The 17,177-nt window shown below is 42.4% G+C and overlaps 1 protein-coding gene and 1 pseudogene across 1 annotated transcript in view; one reads left to right on the forward strand and one right to left on the reverse strand.

Annotated features, from left to right (window-relative positions):
- Window positions 1-17,177, reverse strand: part of THEGL (theg spermatid protein like) — a 58,273-nt gene that overhangs the window by 16,076 nt on the left and 25,020 nt on the right. The window contains exons 2-4 of the mRNA XM_004706347.2: window positions 16,841-16,922; window positions 11,015-11,143; window positions 4,789-4,950 (exon numbers count right to left, since the gene is read on the reverse strand). Coding sequence (XP_004706404.1) covers window positions 4,789-4,950; window positions 11,015-11,143; window positions 16,841-16,922 — 373 coding nt within the window. The remainder of the gene's footprint in view (window positions 1-4,788; window positions 4,951-11,014; window positions 11,144-16,840; window positions 16,923-17,177) is intronic.
- On the forward strand, window positions 6,533-6,915 carry LOC105978918 (annotated as a pseudogene).

Genomic DNA, 17,177 nt, shown 5'->3' on the forward strand with positions numbered 1-17,177 from the left:
AGATTGGTTTGCCCTTTTAGCAGTCCATGATAAGGAAGCGTGAAGAAGAACTGACATATGAATTATGATGTGGGTGAAGAATAAACCAAGAATTGTGAGAAGAACAAATAAAGCTGTAGAAGTATAATCAGAAGGTTTCTCAGAAGTAGAATGGTGAGACTTCATCACCATACTTTGGACATGTTAACAGGAGAGACTCATCCCTAGAGGAGGAGATTATACTCAGTAAAGTAGAGCGACAAGGGAAAAAGATGACCTCCAACCAGATGGCTGGGCACAGTGGCTGCAACAATGGGCTCAAACACAGCAATGATTGTGAAGCTTGCAGGACGGGGCAGTGTTTGTTCTGCTGTACACAGGGTCGCTATGAGTCCGAACTGACTGGATGGCACCAATAGCATGCAGTGACAAAACAGAACACAGTCGGGTCCAACTCACCCGAAATGAACAACAAGACTCATAATAAAATCACTGTAAATTATATTTACCAGTATGTCTACTCTTCACTCATGGACTATCTCGTTATCTGACACGAATACAAAACAAGACCATCATTGTGGCAAAAGACTTTGGGCATTTCTTAAAAAGTTAAACATCAGCGATCTCATTTTCAGCTATTTACTCTAAAGTGCAGGAGAAAGAGGAGGCTTTCTACTCCTGTGAAGAGTTCCAGTCTCAGAACACAGTTCTGAGTTCTGCTCTGCCCTGTGGGGTTGCTAGGACACCGAATCGCGGTGAGTGAGGCAATGAAATGCCCAAAAAAAGCAGACTTAGGTGCACACTACCTTCTACACATGAAAGCTTAAAGAAACTATTCATTATTGTGAAAAGTGTGAGCAACTCAAATGTCTTTCAGCACATAAAGGAATCAAGAAACTGGACGCATCCAATGAAAGGCTACTCAGAATCAAAGAATCCGCTCCGAGGACGTCCATTTACAGAATGAGTCTTCTCAAATGGACTCTTCTTAAAGACTCTTCAAGCACCTTCCTTGGGTTGTCGGACTAACTGTCATGACCTTCCTAGACACATCCTTCTTCCTAGACACATCCTTCAAATGTTAACATTATCTGACCAACAACACTGTATTCTAGAACTCCCTATTTATACAATGTCACATACGCTTGCTGCCGGGTTTCTAAGTCGTGGGTGGCACAGAGCAGGCAGAAGGTGAGTGTTTCCCCATGGTTAGGGAATTCGGGGCAAAACGTCTTGGATCCAATAGACAAGTCTTTCCTGGTGTCAACAGGAAGCCTTGGAAATGAAAGGGTGATTAGGTAGCGAGGGGAGCCCTGGTGGTGCTGCGGAGTAAGTACTGGACTGCTAACTGCAAGGTCAGTGAATCAAACCCACCAGCCGCTCTGAGGGACCGAGAGGAGGCTATCTACTCCCACAAAGAGTTACAGCCTTAAACAACCCTCCTCAGGGTCGCTGTGAGCTGGAATCCACTCAGCAGCAGCGGCTGGATATGCATTAGAGAGAGATAACTCACGCACATCAAAAGACTTCATCAGGAGAGTAAAACGAGAGCCCACATTTGGGGGAAAAAATTATCAACAACACATCACACAAAGACTTAATTATCAAAATATGCAGAACTCTACAATAGCTCAAGAAGAAAATAAGAAGTAACCCAAGTAAGAAATGGGGAAAAGACATGAACAGACTGCTCACCAAAAATGAAGTACAAATGGCTAACAAACACTTGAAAAAATGCTCAAGATCACTAGCCATCAGGGAGGTGCAAATTAAAACCACATGAGATACCACTTTACACCCACAATTCTAGCCCAATTCAAAGAAGCAGAAAACAAAAAAATGCTGGAGAGGATGTGGAAAGAACAGAACTTGTATACATTGTTGGTAGACTTGTAAATACATACAACCACTATGGAAAATGATATGGCGATACTTAAAGCAACTGGAAATTAAAACCCCCTATGATTCAGCAATACCACTATTAGGCATATATGCCAAGGAAATAAGAGTTAAAATAGGAGGGAATGTATGCTCTCCCATATTTATAGCAGCAAGAAAGGGGAAGCAGCCCAAATGCCCAACAGTGGAAGAATGGATAAAGAAACTATAGTACATACACACATGGTATACTACACACCCCTGAAAAAATGGTGATAACACAAAGCACCGCATGGCACGGAAGGACCTGGAAACCATTATACTAAGAGAAGTAAGTCAATCACAAAAGGACAAATATTGTATGAGTCCACTGCTATAAAAAGAAACACCTATTAAACAAATCTTAGGGACTAATTCCTGACCAAAAGGGTAGAGGCCTACCTACAGGTCATGAACCATACATCACCTCCCTGATTTGTATTTGACAAGAATCACCTGGAGCACACATTGGCTAGGGTCACTCCTTCAAGCGAGGGGAAAAGAGAAAAGATCACCCACTTGATGCTGTACAACTTTGAGACAGGCTGTGACATATCAATGGGCCCCCACAGGATTGGAAGAAGAACCTTGCCAGAAAATTAAGATCAGGGGAGGGGAGCATCTACATTTTGGAGGAGACACTGATAGTTCTGTTGGTGAGTATGGTGGGTGAATGGGGAGAAGCAACCTCACATCAGGAAGGGATGCTAAGCAATGATTGTAGGGAACCTAGGAGGACAATAGACTAGATTTTATGTTCCTGGGTAGATATTATAAATATGTTCCTACCCAACCTTCTGTGAGCCACACCCTGGGCTAAGCACCACAATGACCTTGGACGCTGACCTAGCAGGCAGCATGCATCCCCCAGGGGCCACCCCAGAGAGACTCAACGTATAGGCTAGACTGAATGTCCTGAGCCCTGCCTAAAAGCTGCCTGTATCGGTGGAATAAGGACCAGGATACTCTGAAAAGAGAGGAAGCAGAGAGAGGCCGTCCCCGGGAGCTGTGAAAGTGATAGTCATTGGACCTTGGGGGGAACCTGAGTTGGTGGGTATCCAAAGGAAAGGGACCCAGAATCACCATATATTTAGTACCTTGATGGCCCCCTTGCATTGATATGAAAGGTTTTGATCTGTTCAGCAAGGAGCTGCACTTGTAATAAGTGATCCAGGAAGTCTTCCTCTGGCACCAATCTCTATGCTCAGATTGTGTGATGGAATTTATACCCCAGGGGATGATTAACAATGTTTCTCTTTTTTGTTTCTTTGGGGTTTTGTTTTTCTGCCTTTTGCTTGTTTTTGTTTTGTTTTTTGTTTCTTTGTTTGCTGGTTGGTTTGTTGCTCTTGTTATTGGTCTTTAGGGGTTTTGCTTTTGTCATAATGCAAAGTAAACCATAGTCATGCATATCCCAGGGACACGCAGGTGGATTTGGAGTTCCCGCTTAACACTAGCCCCAAGCCAAGAACAGTTCTGATAACACGGCCCTGCTTCATACTGATCTCTATGAAATAATCAGTGGAGATAAGGCCACTACAGCAAAGTGTGGTGAAGAAAGTAGATGGTGCCTGGCTATCAATTGGAATAGTGTCTGGGGTCTGAAAGGTTTGTATTCAAACAAGCAGCCATCTAAGCGAGGAGTCAACTAAGTCCACATGGAAACAGCACACCAGCTTATGTGATCCAAAGATGACAATAACAAAACCCTAATATGACGAAGGGAAAAGTAACAGAACTTAAAGTGTGAAAACCCAATTTGTAGAAGGCTATGGAGGACAATGGGAGCCCATAAACCATCTGCAGAGTATCTAGATAGATTAAGCCTCTGGCAGATCCCCTCTATCCATGGGCAAGGGACTCAAACAACTTTGCAAAGATCATTGTAAACTTGATTATGCTGGATCGAACTTGATACTTGGTCAGTTGACCTCCCTCTTGATCCAACCTGAATTTGTTCTAGGCTTAATGATTTCTTGCTTGTTCCATGACAAAAATTTCTTCCCTGGCTTTTAAAATATTGATGTTGGTCTTTTTTTCTTATTCTTTATTTTTATCTTTATACTATTACGTTATCCTTGCCATTTTATTTTTTGTTTTTATTGTTTCTGTTGGGTTTCCCAGTTTGTGAAGTACAAGAATAGATAGAGATAATAACTGATGGAATGGTGTATCACGGATTGGGGGTGGGGGTGGGGGGGTTGAGATAGGGAGAAGGAGGAGACTTGGGGAGCAGAGAGGGAGCACTAGAACTGATTGTGATTATGTATATACAACTCATTTAAAAAGAGATTTAACCACAAAAGTGTACATTATGTGAATACTATATCAAGAAAACCCTGAAAAAGAGAACCAAACTTGACCAATAGTTACCACAGGCAAAAGGGAAAGAGTTGTTGCTAGGGAGCATTGAGTTTATGTCATTGGTGGTAGAATAACTTGGAAAAGTGTATCAATAAGGGCTATACAACCCGAAGACATCATCAATGACACTGAATTATACAAGTGGAAAGTTAGCACTCAAAGCAAAAGGAAGACTGTCTGCAAAATCAGAGGCCGAAGAGGACAGCATCAAGTTCTCACGATGGCAAAGCCTGTGTTGTTCACTTGGATAGCTTCTGCTAATTGGCTGCCATTGTGAAGTTCAGTGTGAATTTTAGCTTCACCAGAACTGGGGTCAAATGAGCGACTGCATGGCAGTGAGTTTGGAGTTTTGTGTAACTGATGCTATTTTTTCTGGTTACCTACAATTGTGGCAATTGTTTTATATCTTAACGGATGCTTTGAAGCTCATCCTGAACTGTTAGCTCATGAAATTGCACACGCTGAATAAAAGTTCAGCAATATTGCGACCTGCAACTGGAAGAAGTGATCAAGATTCTCCAGATGTCCCACCTATCGCTCTCCTGCTCCACCTTGCAATTTCTGAGAGAGGGTGCAAAGCATTTCTTGGGCTGTGCCAGCTTCTTCAACCTTTTGGAGGGGTGGCTGAACAGTGCTGCAGAAGGTATCTCCCAGATGACGGAGTTTCGTCCACAGCTGTAGAAATGCAGAGACCTGCAAATCAGAGAAGACAGAAGAAGTGAGTGAAATCAGCATGATTCCAAAGATCATCACATTTTCAGCTTTGACCTCCAGTTTACCTCTTTACTACTGAATTATTCTTCCCAGGGGGAAGAGCAATTGCTTTAGAGATAGTTAAAGCTGTTAATAATAAAGAAACTGAGGCCCACTTAGACAGAGTCAATTAAGTTTTCGCAAACACCTTTTTATCTTCTTCCTTTTTTGGTGACAGTGACATGTCAACTCTAAACCAGTTCAGAGTTTAGCTAAAGCACAGGATGTACCTAGAGGTGATTCCTTTTGCTTCTCAAGAGCTAGCTCTTGGAATCCCCTGAATCATTGAGGGGACTTTCATGATTTTAAAACCTCCATATTACACCTAACCAAACCAACGTGAAACTCACTGCCTTTGAGTCAATTCCAACTCATGGTGACCTTATAGGACAGGGGAGAGCAACACTGTGGGTCGCCGAGACTAACTCTTTCCAGGAGTAGAAAGCCTCCTCTTTCCCCCTCGGAGTGGATGATGGTTTCCAACTACTAACCTCGAGGCTGGCAGCACAAAGTATAACCCTTGAGCCAACAGGACCTCCTCCCTCACACCTAAAGGTTGACGCAAATGAACCAGGGTCTCTTTCTCTCCACTCCAGGCCAGAGAACACCCAGTGACTTGCTGTCAGTGGGTCTCACTCGGGGCTATTGTTCAGTCAATCACATTAGGGTGAGCCCACAGTTGCTTTTCTCTTCCGCTCTCTCTCCTTGGCTAAGCTTCATTGTAACTTGTCAACACTGAGTCATTTGTTTTGTTTTTAAACAGAATGTCCTCCCTATATGTTTGTAGAATAAATAGCTGTTGAAAGAATCCCTCGTTTTCATTTGTATGGTGTCATTATTTTTTTGCACAGCAGTCCATAAAATTTCTACCTTACTTCTATTCTCATATTGCAAAGAAGATCAGTTTTCTGTAACAAACAGATTTTATCTTCTAAACAGAAGCACTGGTGATACTGGTTAAAAGAGAAAAGACATGTTTCAGTTATATGGACAATTCTTAAGATTTTTCCTGGATTTCAAGTTAAAGCTGAGGATATTAAAACCAGTCCACAGGATCCAAGTATGATTCCATCTGAATTTAGAGAATTTCAAGGATCTAATTCTACTTCCAATCACATGGTAAGTGTAAACAGTGTCCAGTCACTTAAATTGTTAATCTGTACAAATCGGCAATCCATGTATTTTGGTCTGAAAAACTGTCCTATACATGTATACTTTGTTTTTCTCAATATTGTTTTAAATTTTTTTCCAGTAGGTAAAGTAATGGTAATATCAATAGAACTACCACATGCTCCATGGGGATAATTTATAATGAATGTCCTTCAATAAAATAATGATGTTGTGAACCACAGACACATAAACTATGGATGGATGGATGGATTTGGTACACCAATCTCAGAGCAGTCTGTTCTGATGGCATGGCCCTGTTTAATACCACCGACTCCCATGAGGTGGTGGCCATGTTGATTTCTGGTAGAGGCATGGGGCAGGTGGCCATGGCTCCTGGCCTGGGGTAAACCGGATGCCTGGTCGGGGCACAGCAGCCCAGCTGGAGCCAAGGGCCAGCGCTGTGGTAGCTGTTGGACTGACCATCACTGCTGTAGGATTTTTAGGCTGCTATGTTTTGCAAGTCGTAGAGCAAGTGGAACCTCGAATAAAACATTTTTCAGTCTACCAAAGTCTGCCTTCAGGGGTGGCTATTACCAAGGTGGATTTGGACCCAAAATTACAAGACAGGAGGCAGAATTAATTCTGGGTGTAAGTCCTACTGTCAATAAAGGAAAAATAAAAGAGATGCTCATCAACAAATTATGCTCTTAAACCACCCAGATAAGGGAAGATCTCCTTATAGCAGCCAAAATCAATGAAGCGAAAGATTTACTTGAAGGCCAAGCTAAAAAATGAAGTACCTGTATAATGAATTTAAAAATACATATTAGTTTATATAAGAGTCTGAGTTTTTATAATAAAATGCCTCAAAGCTTTGGTTTTTAAAAAAAATAATAATAACCTACCACCATGAAGACATGGGTGCTATAGCCAGGTGTAGAGAAGAAAGCAGATGGTGGCCAGACATAAGAAAGAATAGCGTCTAGGATCTTAAAAGCTTAACTGAAAACAAGCAGCCATCTAAGTGAGATGTCAGCTAAGTCCACATGGAAGAAGCACACCAGGATGTGTGATCCAAGGATTGTAAATAATGAAATCCAAGCCCAGAGGAGGTGTAGAGGTGTTATAATAATAATCAGTGATTATTATTGTAAATTTTCCCTGAAGATTAACCCCCACTGTTTGTATAAATAGTGTACAGCCACAAAAGGATTGATTCTGTACAAGTGAATAATTCATGTACTGTGATGTGGAGTTAGTCTACATTGGACCAATATCCCTCTCTTAACAGGGCTTTAAAAAAATTAGTACCTAGGGCCAATCAAAGACAATATTAACAGAAGATCGTTATGCCCATGGGAATGATCGATAAGATTCTCTACCATAAATTAACAAGGAGGCTTCAAAAGGGAGTCAAAGGCAAATTGAAAAACAACAACAACATAGATCCAGGAATAGGTTTGGGGCTCGCACTAAATCCTAGCTCCAACTTAAGAACAATTAGTTCTTACATCATGGCCCTTCTTGATGCCCTCAGGAAGGAAACACAAAAGATATGGGTGCTATAGCAAAGTGTGGTGAAGATCTTAGATGGTGCCCAGCTATGAGAAAAAATAGTGTCAGGGGTCTTAAAGGCTTGTCTCCAAACAAGCAGCCATTTAAGTGAGATGTCAACTAAATCCACTTGGAAGAAGCGCATCATCAACAGTGATCAAAGGATTGCAAATCATATAATTCGAAGTCAAAGGAGGGAATAATATCAGAGCCAAAATTGTGGAAATCTGGTTTGCAGAGTGCTATGGATGGCAGTGGGAGCCCCAGATGCATCTGTGGGAACTACAGAGGAAATAAGCCTCCGGTGATCTCCCTCTGTCCATGAGAGAGGGACGGGAGGAAAGTGGTTACCAAGCAGAGTGCATTGGAGAGATGATCATAGAAGATCCAAAGGATAAACCTGACTTGAATGGTTGAAACCCTGTCAGTTGATTCCCCTCTGATGCAAGTTAGGCCTGATCTGGTTTTCAACACTTTCTGTATGTTTTTGCTTTTTGTTTGTTCATATTGGGATTTATCTCTGATGTATGTCATCATGAGTCACCCTCTTGAATTTTTGTTATATGTTTTTATGTTTTCCAGTATATGAAACCCAGTATTGATGAACCTATAGGGACAGCAAGTAGAATAAGGGTTTCGGCAGCAGTTGGGGTAAGGGTAAAAAGGGAGCTTATGTCAAGTTCAGGAAGGAAAAGAATGTTCTGCAACTGATTGTGGTAGCAATTGTGCAATACTGCTTGATGTGATTGGACTGTGGAATGATATCTGTATTAACTCCCAATAAAATGGTACTAAAACAACAAAAAATGTGACTTTTACATTGATCATCCTTTTGACTCAATGTAAAATTGTTCCAATTTTTAAAATATGTTCTGCTTTGTTATTGATTGATGTTTTTTTTAGTTTCATTGTCATTGTTGTTGGGCTGTTTGTTCATATTCCATCTTGATTTGGTATGATTTATTGTATATGAAACCCAGATTAGCTAAGCCTATAGAGATCATAAATGGACCAACAGATTCAAATGGAATTGAAAGACAGGGAGGCTGGCAGGAAATGGGGTGCTAACAACAACAAGGATTGTCCTGGAATTGATTGTAATGATGATTGCACAAATCTTATGAATGCAACTGAACTATTAAAATGTACCAGATTGTATTGTATGCCAGTGAAACTAATGAAAATAAACCAACTAATTGAGAAGGAAAAAAAGAACAGATTTGATGCAAAATGTCACTTTGAGGATTAAGGTGAGCTTGGACCACCCAAGCCAAGGTATTTCCGATCAGCTGGTGAGCATGTGACAGCGGGACATGAGGAGGAAAGCCGAGGGAGACTTGATGATCTGAATTATGGTGCTGGTAAAGAAGAACGAGCGTGCCCTGGGCTGTCAGAAGACACAACACACAGTGTTGGAGGAAGTGCAGCCTGAATGTCCCTTAAAGACAAGGCAGCAAGGAGGAGGAGACTTCTCGTGGTCTTTGGACATGTTATCAGTCACCAGTCCCTGTAAAAGGACATCATGCTTGGTGTGTTAGCCGGTAGACTAGAGAAACAAATCCATATACACTCACATGTGTATAAGAAAACACTTTATAAACAAGAGCAATTGAATATTGCGAAAATATCCCAGGCCAGTCGAGGTCAAGTCCATAAGTCCAGTATTAGCCCATACATCTGATAACAAATCTATAAATTCCTCTTTAGTCCCATGAAACACATGCAATGATGCCAAATGCAGTAAGATCCCAGGCCAGTGGGTGGAAAGTCTTGTGGATCCAGTGGTAGTGTAAGCATCTCAGCGCTGGTAGGTGTCTCCACATGACTTCTCCAGCTCTGAGGCTCTGACTGCCATCAGCCTGTCTCCACCTGGCTTGTCAACAAGAATGTCTCCTAAGTACTGAGTGTGTGTCCTGCCTCCAGCAAGCTATTTATCTCCTTAAAGTCTCCAAATGAGGTCATCAAGCTGGGACCTTATTGACAGACTAAACTCCACTCCTTCACTTTTAATACTCAAATTGACAATCGATTATGTAACTGCCACACTAAGGAGTGGCAAAGGAGTGGTAAAGGAGAGGATGTGTGAAATGGAAAGAGACCTTTGAGGACACAGATGGACACAGTGGCTGCAACAATGAGGTCAAACATAGCAGCAATTGTGAGAATGGCGCAGAACCTGGCAGCATTTCACTCTGCTATCCAGTGTTGCTACCTGTTCCGACAGGTACCAGACGACACCTGATAACACCTGGTAACAACGTCAACAACTATCTATGTGAAATAGTCTTGGCCGGCCAGTGGTTAAACACCTGGCTGCTAACCAAAATGTGGGCAGTTTGAATTCATCATTTCCTCTGTCAGAGGAGATACGGCTGTCTGCTTTCTTAAAGAGTGCTGTTATTGTTGTTAAATGACAGAGTCACTGAGAACTCTTAGGAACACCATGTACAACAGAACAAAGCAATGCCCAGTCCTGCCCCATCCTTGCAGTCACTGCCATGTGTGCCCTCATTGTTGCAGCTACTGTGTCACTCCATCTCTTTGAAGGTCCTCCTCTTTCTTGTTGATCGTCTACTTTACCAAGCATGATAGCCTCCTCCAGGGACTGGTCTCTCTTGACAACATGTCTGAAGTATATGAGACAAAGTTCCCTTATGCATGCTTCTGAAGAGCATTCTAGTTGTGCTTTTTCCAACATAGCTTTGCTTGTTCTTCGGGAAGTTCCTGGAACTTTTACTATGCTTCGTCAACGGCATAATTAATGCAGTCTTCCTCGTGCAGTGTCCAGCTTTCAGATGCATAGGAAGAGATAGAAAATACCGTGACCTGAGTCAGTTGCAATTCTTTTTGGGGGGCTGATAATGAAATGTATTTATTTATTTATTAATAGTTTTATTAGGGGCATACAACTCTTATCACAATCCATACATACATTAATTATGTAAAGCATATTTGTACATTCATTGCCCTCATCATTCTCAAAATATTTGCTCTCCACTTAAGCCCCTGACATCAGATGCTCTGGCCTCCTTTATGTCTCTGAATTTTGTTTTACATTTTTCTCCCAAAGGTGTGTTTTCTTAGCACTCTAATTTTATTTTTAAATAAGAATACTAATAAATCGAAGCCATACAATAAGAGAGACTATAAGTCAGTATTAGAGCTTGCTTTGAAAACTTTGACTGTGGTTTCAGATTAAAAGCAGAGCTACAATCCCCATTCCTCAATAAAATTTCGTGACAGATTAATCACTTTATGCCTTTTAAATAAAAGGGTTGGGTTCTGTGTTCATCTGCCCTATAGACTCCTAATAAAATCACCCAATAGCACAAATGGCGACCTGTTAGGTATATAATGGCGGGAGGTTTCCTTGGGATTTGCAAGGTACTGGAGTCTCTTGGACAACCGAGCCATCAAAGCACTCTGGGAAATTGGGCGAATCGGATCTTGATTTCCCCAGAGCAGTTTTCTGTTAAAACAAAACAGAACAGAGAAATGGTAAGAGACTCAGTGTTAATGAGCATGCTCGCAATAGCTCTTGACTGATTCCCTTCTCGTTGGTACTTCCCTTCAAAACTGCCCCCGTTAGAAAATTGTCAGGCATCAGAAACAGATAAGCCGTGGGAGAGCATGAAAACAAGAATGTTCTACCCACTGCCTTAATAAGTGGCGAGGAAAACGGAACTTGCTAGAAATGGTTCTGTTTCTGCCAGCACGTGATCAACAGGTAAGCGTATGGCCATGCTAGCTATGTGCTCTCTGAGCTCTCACTTTTAGTGAAACTCTATACCTGGTGGTCAGAAAAGAACATAGTAGCAATATGTACGGCTGCCGTGTGTGTGAGACACTTAAAGCAGCTATCATGGGCTCTGATTCAAGGTGGCCCCGGCGGTGTCGGAGCTGCGTTGTTCTCCGTGGCTGATGTTCCAGAAGCAGATCTCCAGGCCTTTCCTCTGAGGAATCTCCGGATGAACTGGGGCCTCCAACTTTCCGGGTAGCAGCTCGTCACCCGTTGCACCACCAAATCCAGCATTAGGGGTTCTTATTACTGATTCTATTTCCCAAATGCTTCTCAAATCTGTCCATTTCTCCTCAGTGGGTTGTTCCTTCTCTGTCCTGACCCCACCACCTTCACCCTGCTGCCACTGTCATCTTCCGAAACCTAAATCTGATCAAGTCACACACCCTCCCCCTTGTTTATGACGGAGACATGTCCACGGTTCCATTGCCTTTAAGATAAAGTCCAAACTTCTTACAGTAGCGTCCGGGCCCTCTACAATGTTGACAAAGAGTATCTGCCCCTTTAGCCCATACTATGCACCGTAGGTCCCCAAACGATGTGACCTACTGGCCCCTTTTTAAGACACAAAAATTACTCACCACTGCATGGCAATTAAAAGCGTTTGTTATTTTTCATTTGTGTTAATTTTTTTAATTTGTTGTTTTAATTTCCAGGATAAAGTGCACGTATCTGCTTTTGACACCCCTGAATCATTGCAGCACCCCTCAGGGAGCAACATGTCCTCTTTGAGACACATTGTTATAGGTCGTCCAGGGGACTTCCCCTTACAGTGTAGTGCTCTCCACAAATGGTTTCAACAATGAATGAACAAAGGGTGAAAACGAGGGGTTCTCCTGATGGTGAAGTGAGACAGATGAGAGAGGCGAGAAGGACTGCAGAGAGAGTGCAGAGGTTCAGGCAACACACGACCAGGCCCAGGGTAGGGAGCAGGGACACAGGAGAGAGAGTAAAGGTGCTTGCTAAGAAAACGGGGGTGTCGTGAGCACAACTGACTACAGTAAGTGGTGCCACTAAGAAGGGCACAAAAGGATACTTGTGCGAAAGAACAGGACATGTGTCATTTGGCCAAAACACAAACAATAAACAAAATGTCAGTACGTAGTAAGATATAGAGGTGCATAGGTTTATATGTAGTTGGGCAGGTACAGGTGAACCCATGTGTGTGCACAGAGATAAGTACCTATATGTCTGCATACAGGTGTGGACGTGTATGTACTGACAGGAGAATGCAGTTGCAGATACTGCTCAGACATCTTAGGACCTTTCTAAAACGGGCCCAAACTTACGGCCATCAAGTCAGTTCTGACTGGCTGTGACCTTACGGATGGAGTAGAACAGCCCCTGTGGGTTCCCAAAGTTGAACATCTTTATGGGCGCAGAAAGCCTCATCTTTCTTCCTTGGAGCACTGGGAGGTCCTAGCAGCTGGCCTTGAGGTTAGCAGCCAACAAGCAACCATTTATGCCACGGGGGCTGCTCTAAAAGTGGCAGTGGGATATAACAGAAATAAATGGGCTTTGTCCACAAGTCACAGTTTTATTACCTGCAAATGAGATAAACTTGAATGTTACTAAGCTTCTGAATTCACTTATATTGTCCAATCTGTTTTCTTTTTTTAACTGGTTGGGATGGGATGGGGAGGTGCAGTATTCCAAGATGACTGGCAGTTTTCAAACTATTCATTAAGACACTTCTTACCAATGTGTGCCATTTTTTAATGTCTCTGTGGAGTCCTGTTCCTGGATAAAAAATAAATGATGTGTGTTTTTCAGACCTGACCAGTCGCCTGTACTACACAATGACAGAAGCTGGACCTGCCGGCCCTCAAGAGAAAAGCTGCCATCTCCCTGCCAGATTCGGTGCATAGCCAACCCCTGCACTACCATTTCTGAAGGGAGTTGCAACCAGTACGCAGACACTCCTGTCCATACCACCACACCCCCACCCCAGGCATGGTCTTTTGCAGTTCCTAGCCCACCTGGGGGACTCTTTACCGGGACCTTGCCCCAGAGGTGTGTTCCTCAGACACCTCCGCACAAAAGGGCAGGTGAGGACCCTTGAAGATCCTTTTCCCTATTCTAACACAGACCTCAGTACCTCCCCTCCAGTGAGGACATAAAGCTGCAGAAGCTTTCTGTTGGTGAATCTCTCAAAAGTGAGACCATTTGGGGCTCAATATTAAGGCTCAATATTAAGTATATAGACTACCAATGGGAGAATACGCTCAGTATCCTGTACCCAATTGGACACTTTTGATGTAGTTTGTATTCAACCCTTGGTGAGCCAGGCTGTGTATTCTAGACAACCAGGACGTTAAACTCTGTCCTTTCTAGGTACAGAACATCCCTCACAGGCCACATCAGAAGGATTCGACTACTCCCACTAGGCGAACTAGACATTATCTTAAACATGCCGGTAGCAGATTAAAGAAACTGAAACACTATCGTGTGCCTAATGCTGAAATGACTTTTCGCCTATATGTGAAAGAGCATTAATGACAGCCCTGCCCTATTTTCCATTCCCTGTTGCAAGTGTAGAGTGTCCACTCACCTAAACTGTAAATCTGTATAAATCGACAATCCATGTACTTTGGTCTAAAAAACTGTCCTATACATGTATGCTTTCTTTTTCTCAATAGTGTTTTAAATTCTATTCCAGTGGGTAAAGCAATGGTACTATAAATAGAACTACCATATGCCCCCCATGGGGGTAATTTATCATGTCCTTCAATCAAATAATAATGATGTCTTTAAAGTGAACCAGGCACATATATAAACCATAGATTGAATGGATTTTGAGCTCACACTTAATTGTAGCACCAATCTAAGAACAATTAGTTCTGATGACATGGCCCTGCTCAATACGTACCCCCACGAAGTGATCACTGAAGATATGGGTCCTGTAGCAAAGTGTGGTGAAGAAAGCAGATGGTGCCCACCTATCAGAAAGAATAGCGCTCTGGGGTCTTAAAGGCTACTCCTTTTTGTTCTGCCCTTTCTAAAAAAAATCCTTTTATTGGGGCTCATACAGCTCTTACCATAAGACATACATACATTGTGTCAAGCACATTTGTACATTTGTTGCCATCATTTTCAAAACATTTTCTTTCTGCGTGAGCCCTTGGTATCAGCTCATTTTTTCCCCATCCCTCCCCAACCCTCCCTCCCTTATGAACCTTTGATAATTTTTTTTTCATGTCCCACACTGACCGATGTTTCCCTTCACCCATTTTTCTGTTGTCCATCCCCCAGGGAGGGGGTTAGATGTAGATCATTGTGATCAGTTCCGCCTTTCTCCCCCACCTTCCCCTTAACCCTCTTGGTATCACTACTCTCATTATGGTCCTGAGGGGTTTATCTGTCCTGGATTCCCTGTGTTTCCAGCTCTTATCTGTACCAGTGTACATGCTCTGGTCTAGCCGGATTTGTAAGGTAGAATTGGGATCATGATAGTGGGGAGGAGGAAGCATTTAAGAACTAGAGGAAAGCTGTGTGTTTCATCAGTGCTATACTGCACCTTGACTGGCTCATCTCTTCGTTGTGACCCTTCTGTAGGGATGTCCAACTGTCTACAGATGGGTTTGGGTCTCCACTCTGCACTCCCCCTCATTCACATTGATATGATTTTTTTTTTGTTCTGGGTCTTTGATGTCTGATACCTAATCCCATTGACACCTCATGATCACGCAGGCTGGTGTGCTTTTTCCATGTGGACTTTATTGTTTCTCAGCTCAATGGCTGCTTGCTTGTCTTCAAGCCTTTAAGACACCAGATGTTATATCTCTTGATAGCAGGGCACCATCAGTTTCCTTCACCACATTTGCTATGCACCCATTTTGAAAGGTTACTCTTAAAATAAGCAGCCCTCTAAGTGTGACATCAACTAAGTCCACATGGCAGAAGCACACTAGCATGTGTGATCCAATGATTATAAATAATAAAATCCAAACTCTGAAGAGGAGCTTAAATTGGGAACATCTGGTTTGCAGAAGGCCATGGACAACAGTGGAAGTCAAAACTCATTTGTAGGGTCCCCCATATGGATTAAGCTACTGGTGAATCCCCTGTAATGATGGACCAGAGATGGGGAAGAGTCTTGTTACCAAAAAGAGCTGCAAAGAGTTGACCACAATTGTTGTTGGGTCAAAACGAGGGACACCTTGTCATTGATCTCCCTCTTGGCTCAATGTATAATTGCCCCAGTTTTAATATTTTCTATTTTGTAATCACTTGAGGTTTTTATTTGTTCCATTGTGTCATTGCTGTTAGGCTGTTTGTGCTCTGTCTTGATTTGGTAGAATTTTCTGTATATGAAACTACAGAGACAACAACTGGATCAACAGATTCAAAATGACAAGATAAGAGAGACTAGCAGGAAATGGGGAGCTAACAACGAGTCCAAGGAAGAAACATCCTGTACTTGATGTAGTGATGGTTGCGCAACTCTTACACACGTGACTGAACTATTAAAATGTACGAGTTGTGAATTGTAGGACAGTGAAATTGTTCAAATAAACTAATTATTAAGCTTAAAACATTAAAAAATAATAATGAGGCAGGTCCTTACACCTGCACTGATCCACCTGGCCCTCCAGGCACCAATCCTAGGGAAATAAGGTACATGGGAAAGCATGTGCCTTCTCTGCTTGTAACCTCTTCCTTAGACCCTCACCCGGCCACCCACCGCCCTTGAGTTGATTGCAATGTGTAGAAACCCGGGAGGGTTCCTTTTTAGAGTAGACAGCCTCATTTTTCTCTGTGGAGTAGCTTGTGGGTCTTAACTGCCAATTTTATGGTTAACACCCCAATACTTAGCCCACAGTGACACCAGGGCTCCTTTTAAGACGATCACAGTTAGTACAGAAATGCTTGATTGTTACTTCATTTTAGCTCAACTACTCCAACACCTAGCAGCTCTCTCCAATGTACAGACAAGTTAAAGAACGACAGGCCTAGGTTAGACTCCTATGTGACTACTCCATATGCCAACTCTACAAAGACGTGGTTCTGTGGAACCGGCTGAGCGAGAGGTGGATGCACCTGGGATACAGAGATAACGGGAAGGTCGGAATAGTCTCTATGTGAAGAAAATGAGACTTCTCAAAGAGCACAATCAATGGCACTGAATTATACAGGTAGAAGTTCTTGAATTGGAGAATGTTTTGTTGTGTATCTTTTGCCACTATTAAAAATTAATAATTACACTACTAACAATGAACAAACGGAAAAAGAAAATGTTACAAAATTGATTGTGGCGATGATTGTACAACTCTTCTTGATATGATTGAACTATTGAATTGTGTGATATGTGTAAAGAAGTGCAATAAAATGGTTTTTTTTTAATGAGACTATATAATATTGCCTTACCTCTCTGGGATTCCCCATTGTTTTTTAGGCTTAGCAAGACTGTGGATTCTTTTCCTAGTAAAAGAACTGGAACAAATGCCAACTGATTAATTAAAAGATAGCACTTACGCAAATAGAGTTAAATGAGATGACACCTACTCAAACAAACCCCATCCAGGCCAAAATAGACTGTGCTATGGGGTGGGTGTGAGGACAATAGCCTCAGCCTGTCCCTACCCACCCACCCCCACCCCCCACTCACAGGGTTATCCCAGTGTCCCAAGCTTTGCTTAGAGGAGACCTGGCTCTCTGCCTTCTCTAAAACAGCAAACAAGTCTGGGAATACTTGGGGGACAGA

The sequence above is a fragment of the Echinops telfairi genome, unplaced genomic scaffold, assembly GCF_000313985.2.
Source record: "Echinops telfairi isolate 266 unplaced genomic scaffold, ASM31398v2 ScPeMD7_7468;HRSCAF=8506_0, whole genome shotgun sequence".
NCBI classification, from domain to species: Eukaryota; Metazoa; Chordata; class Mammalia; order Afrosoricida; family Tenrecidae; genus Echinops; species Echinops telfairi.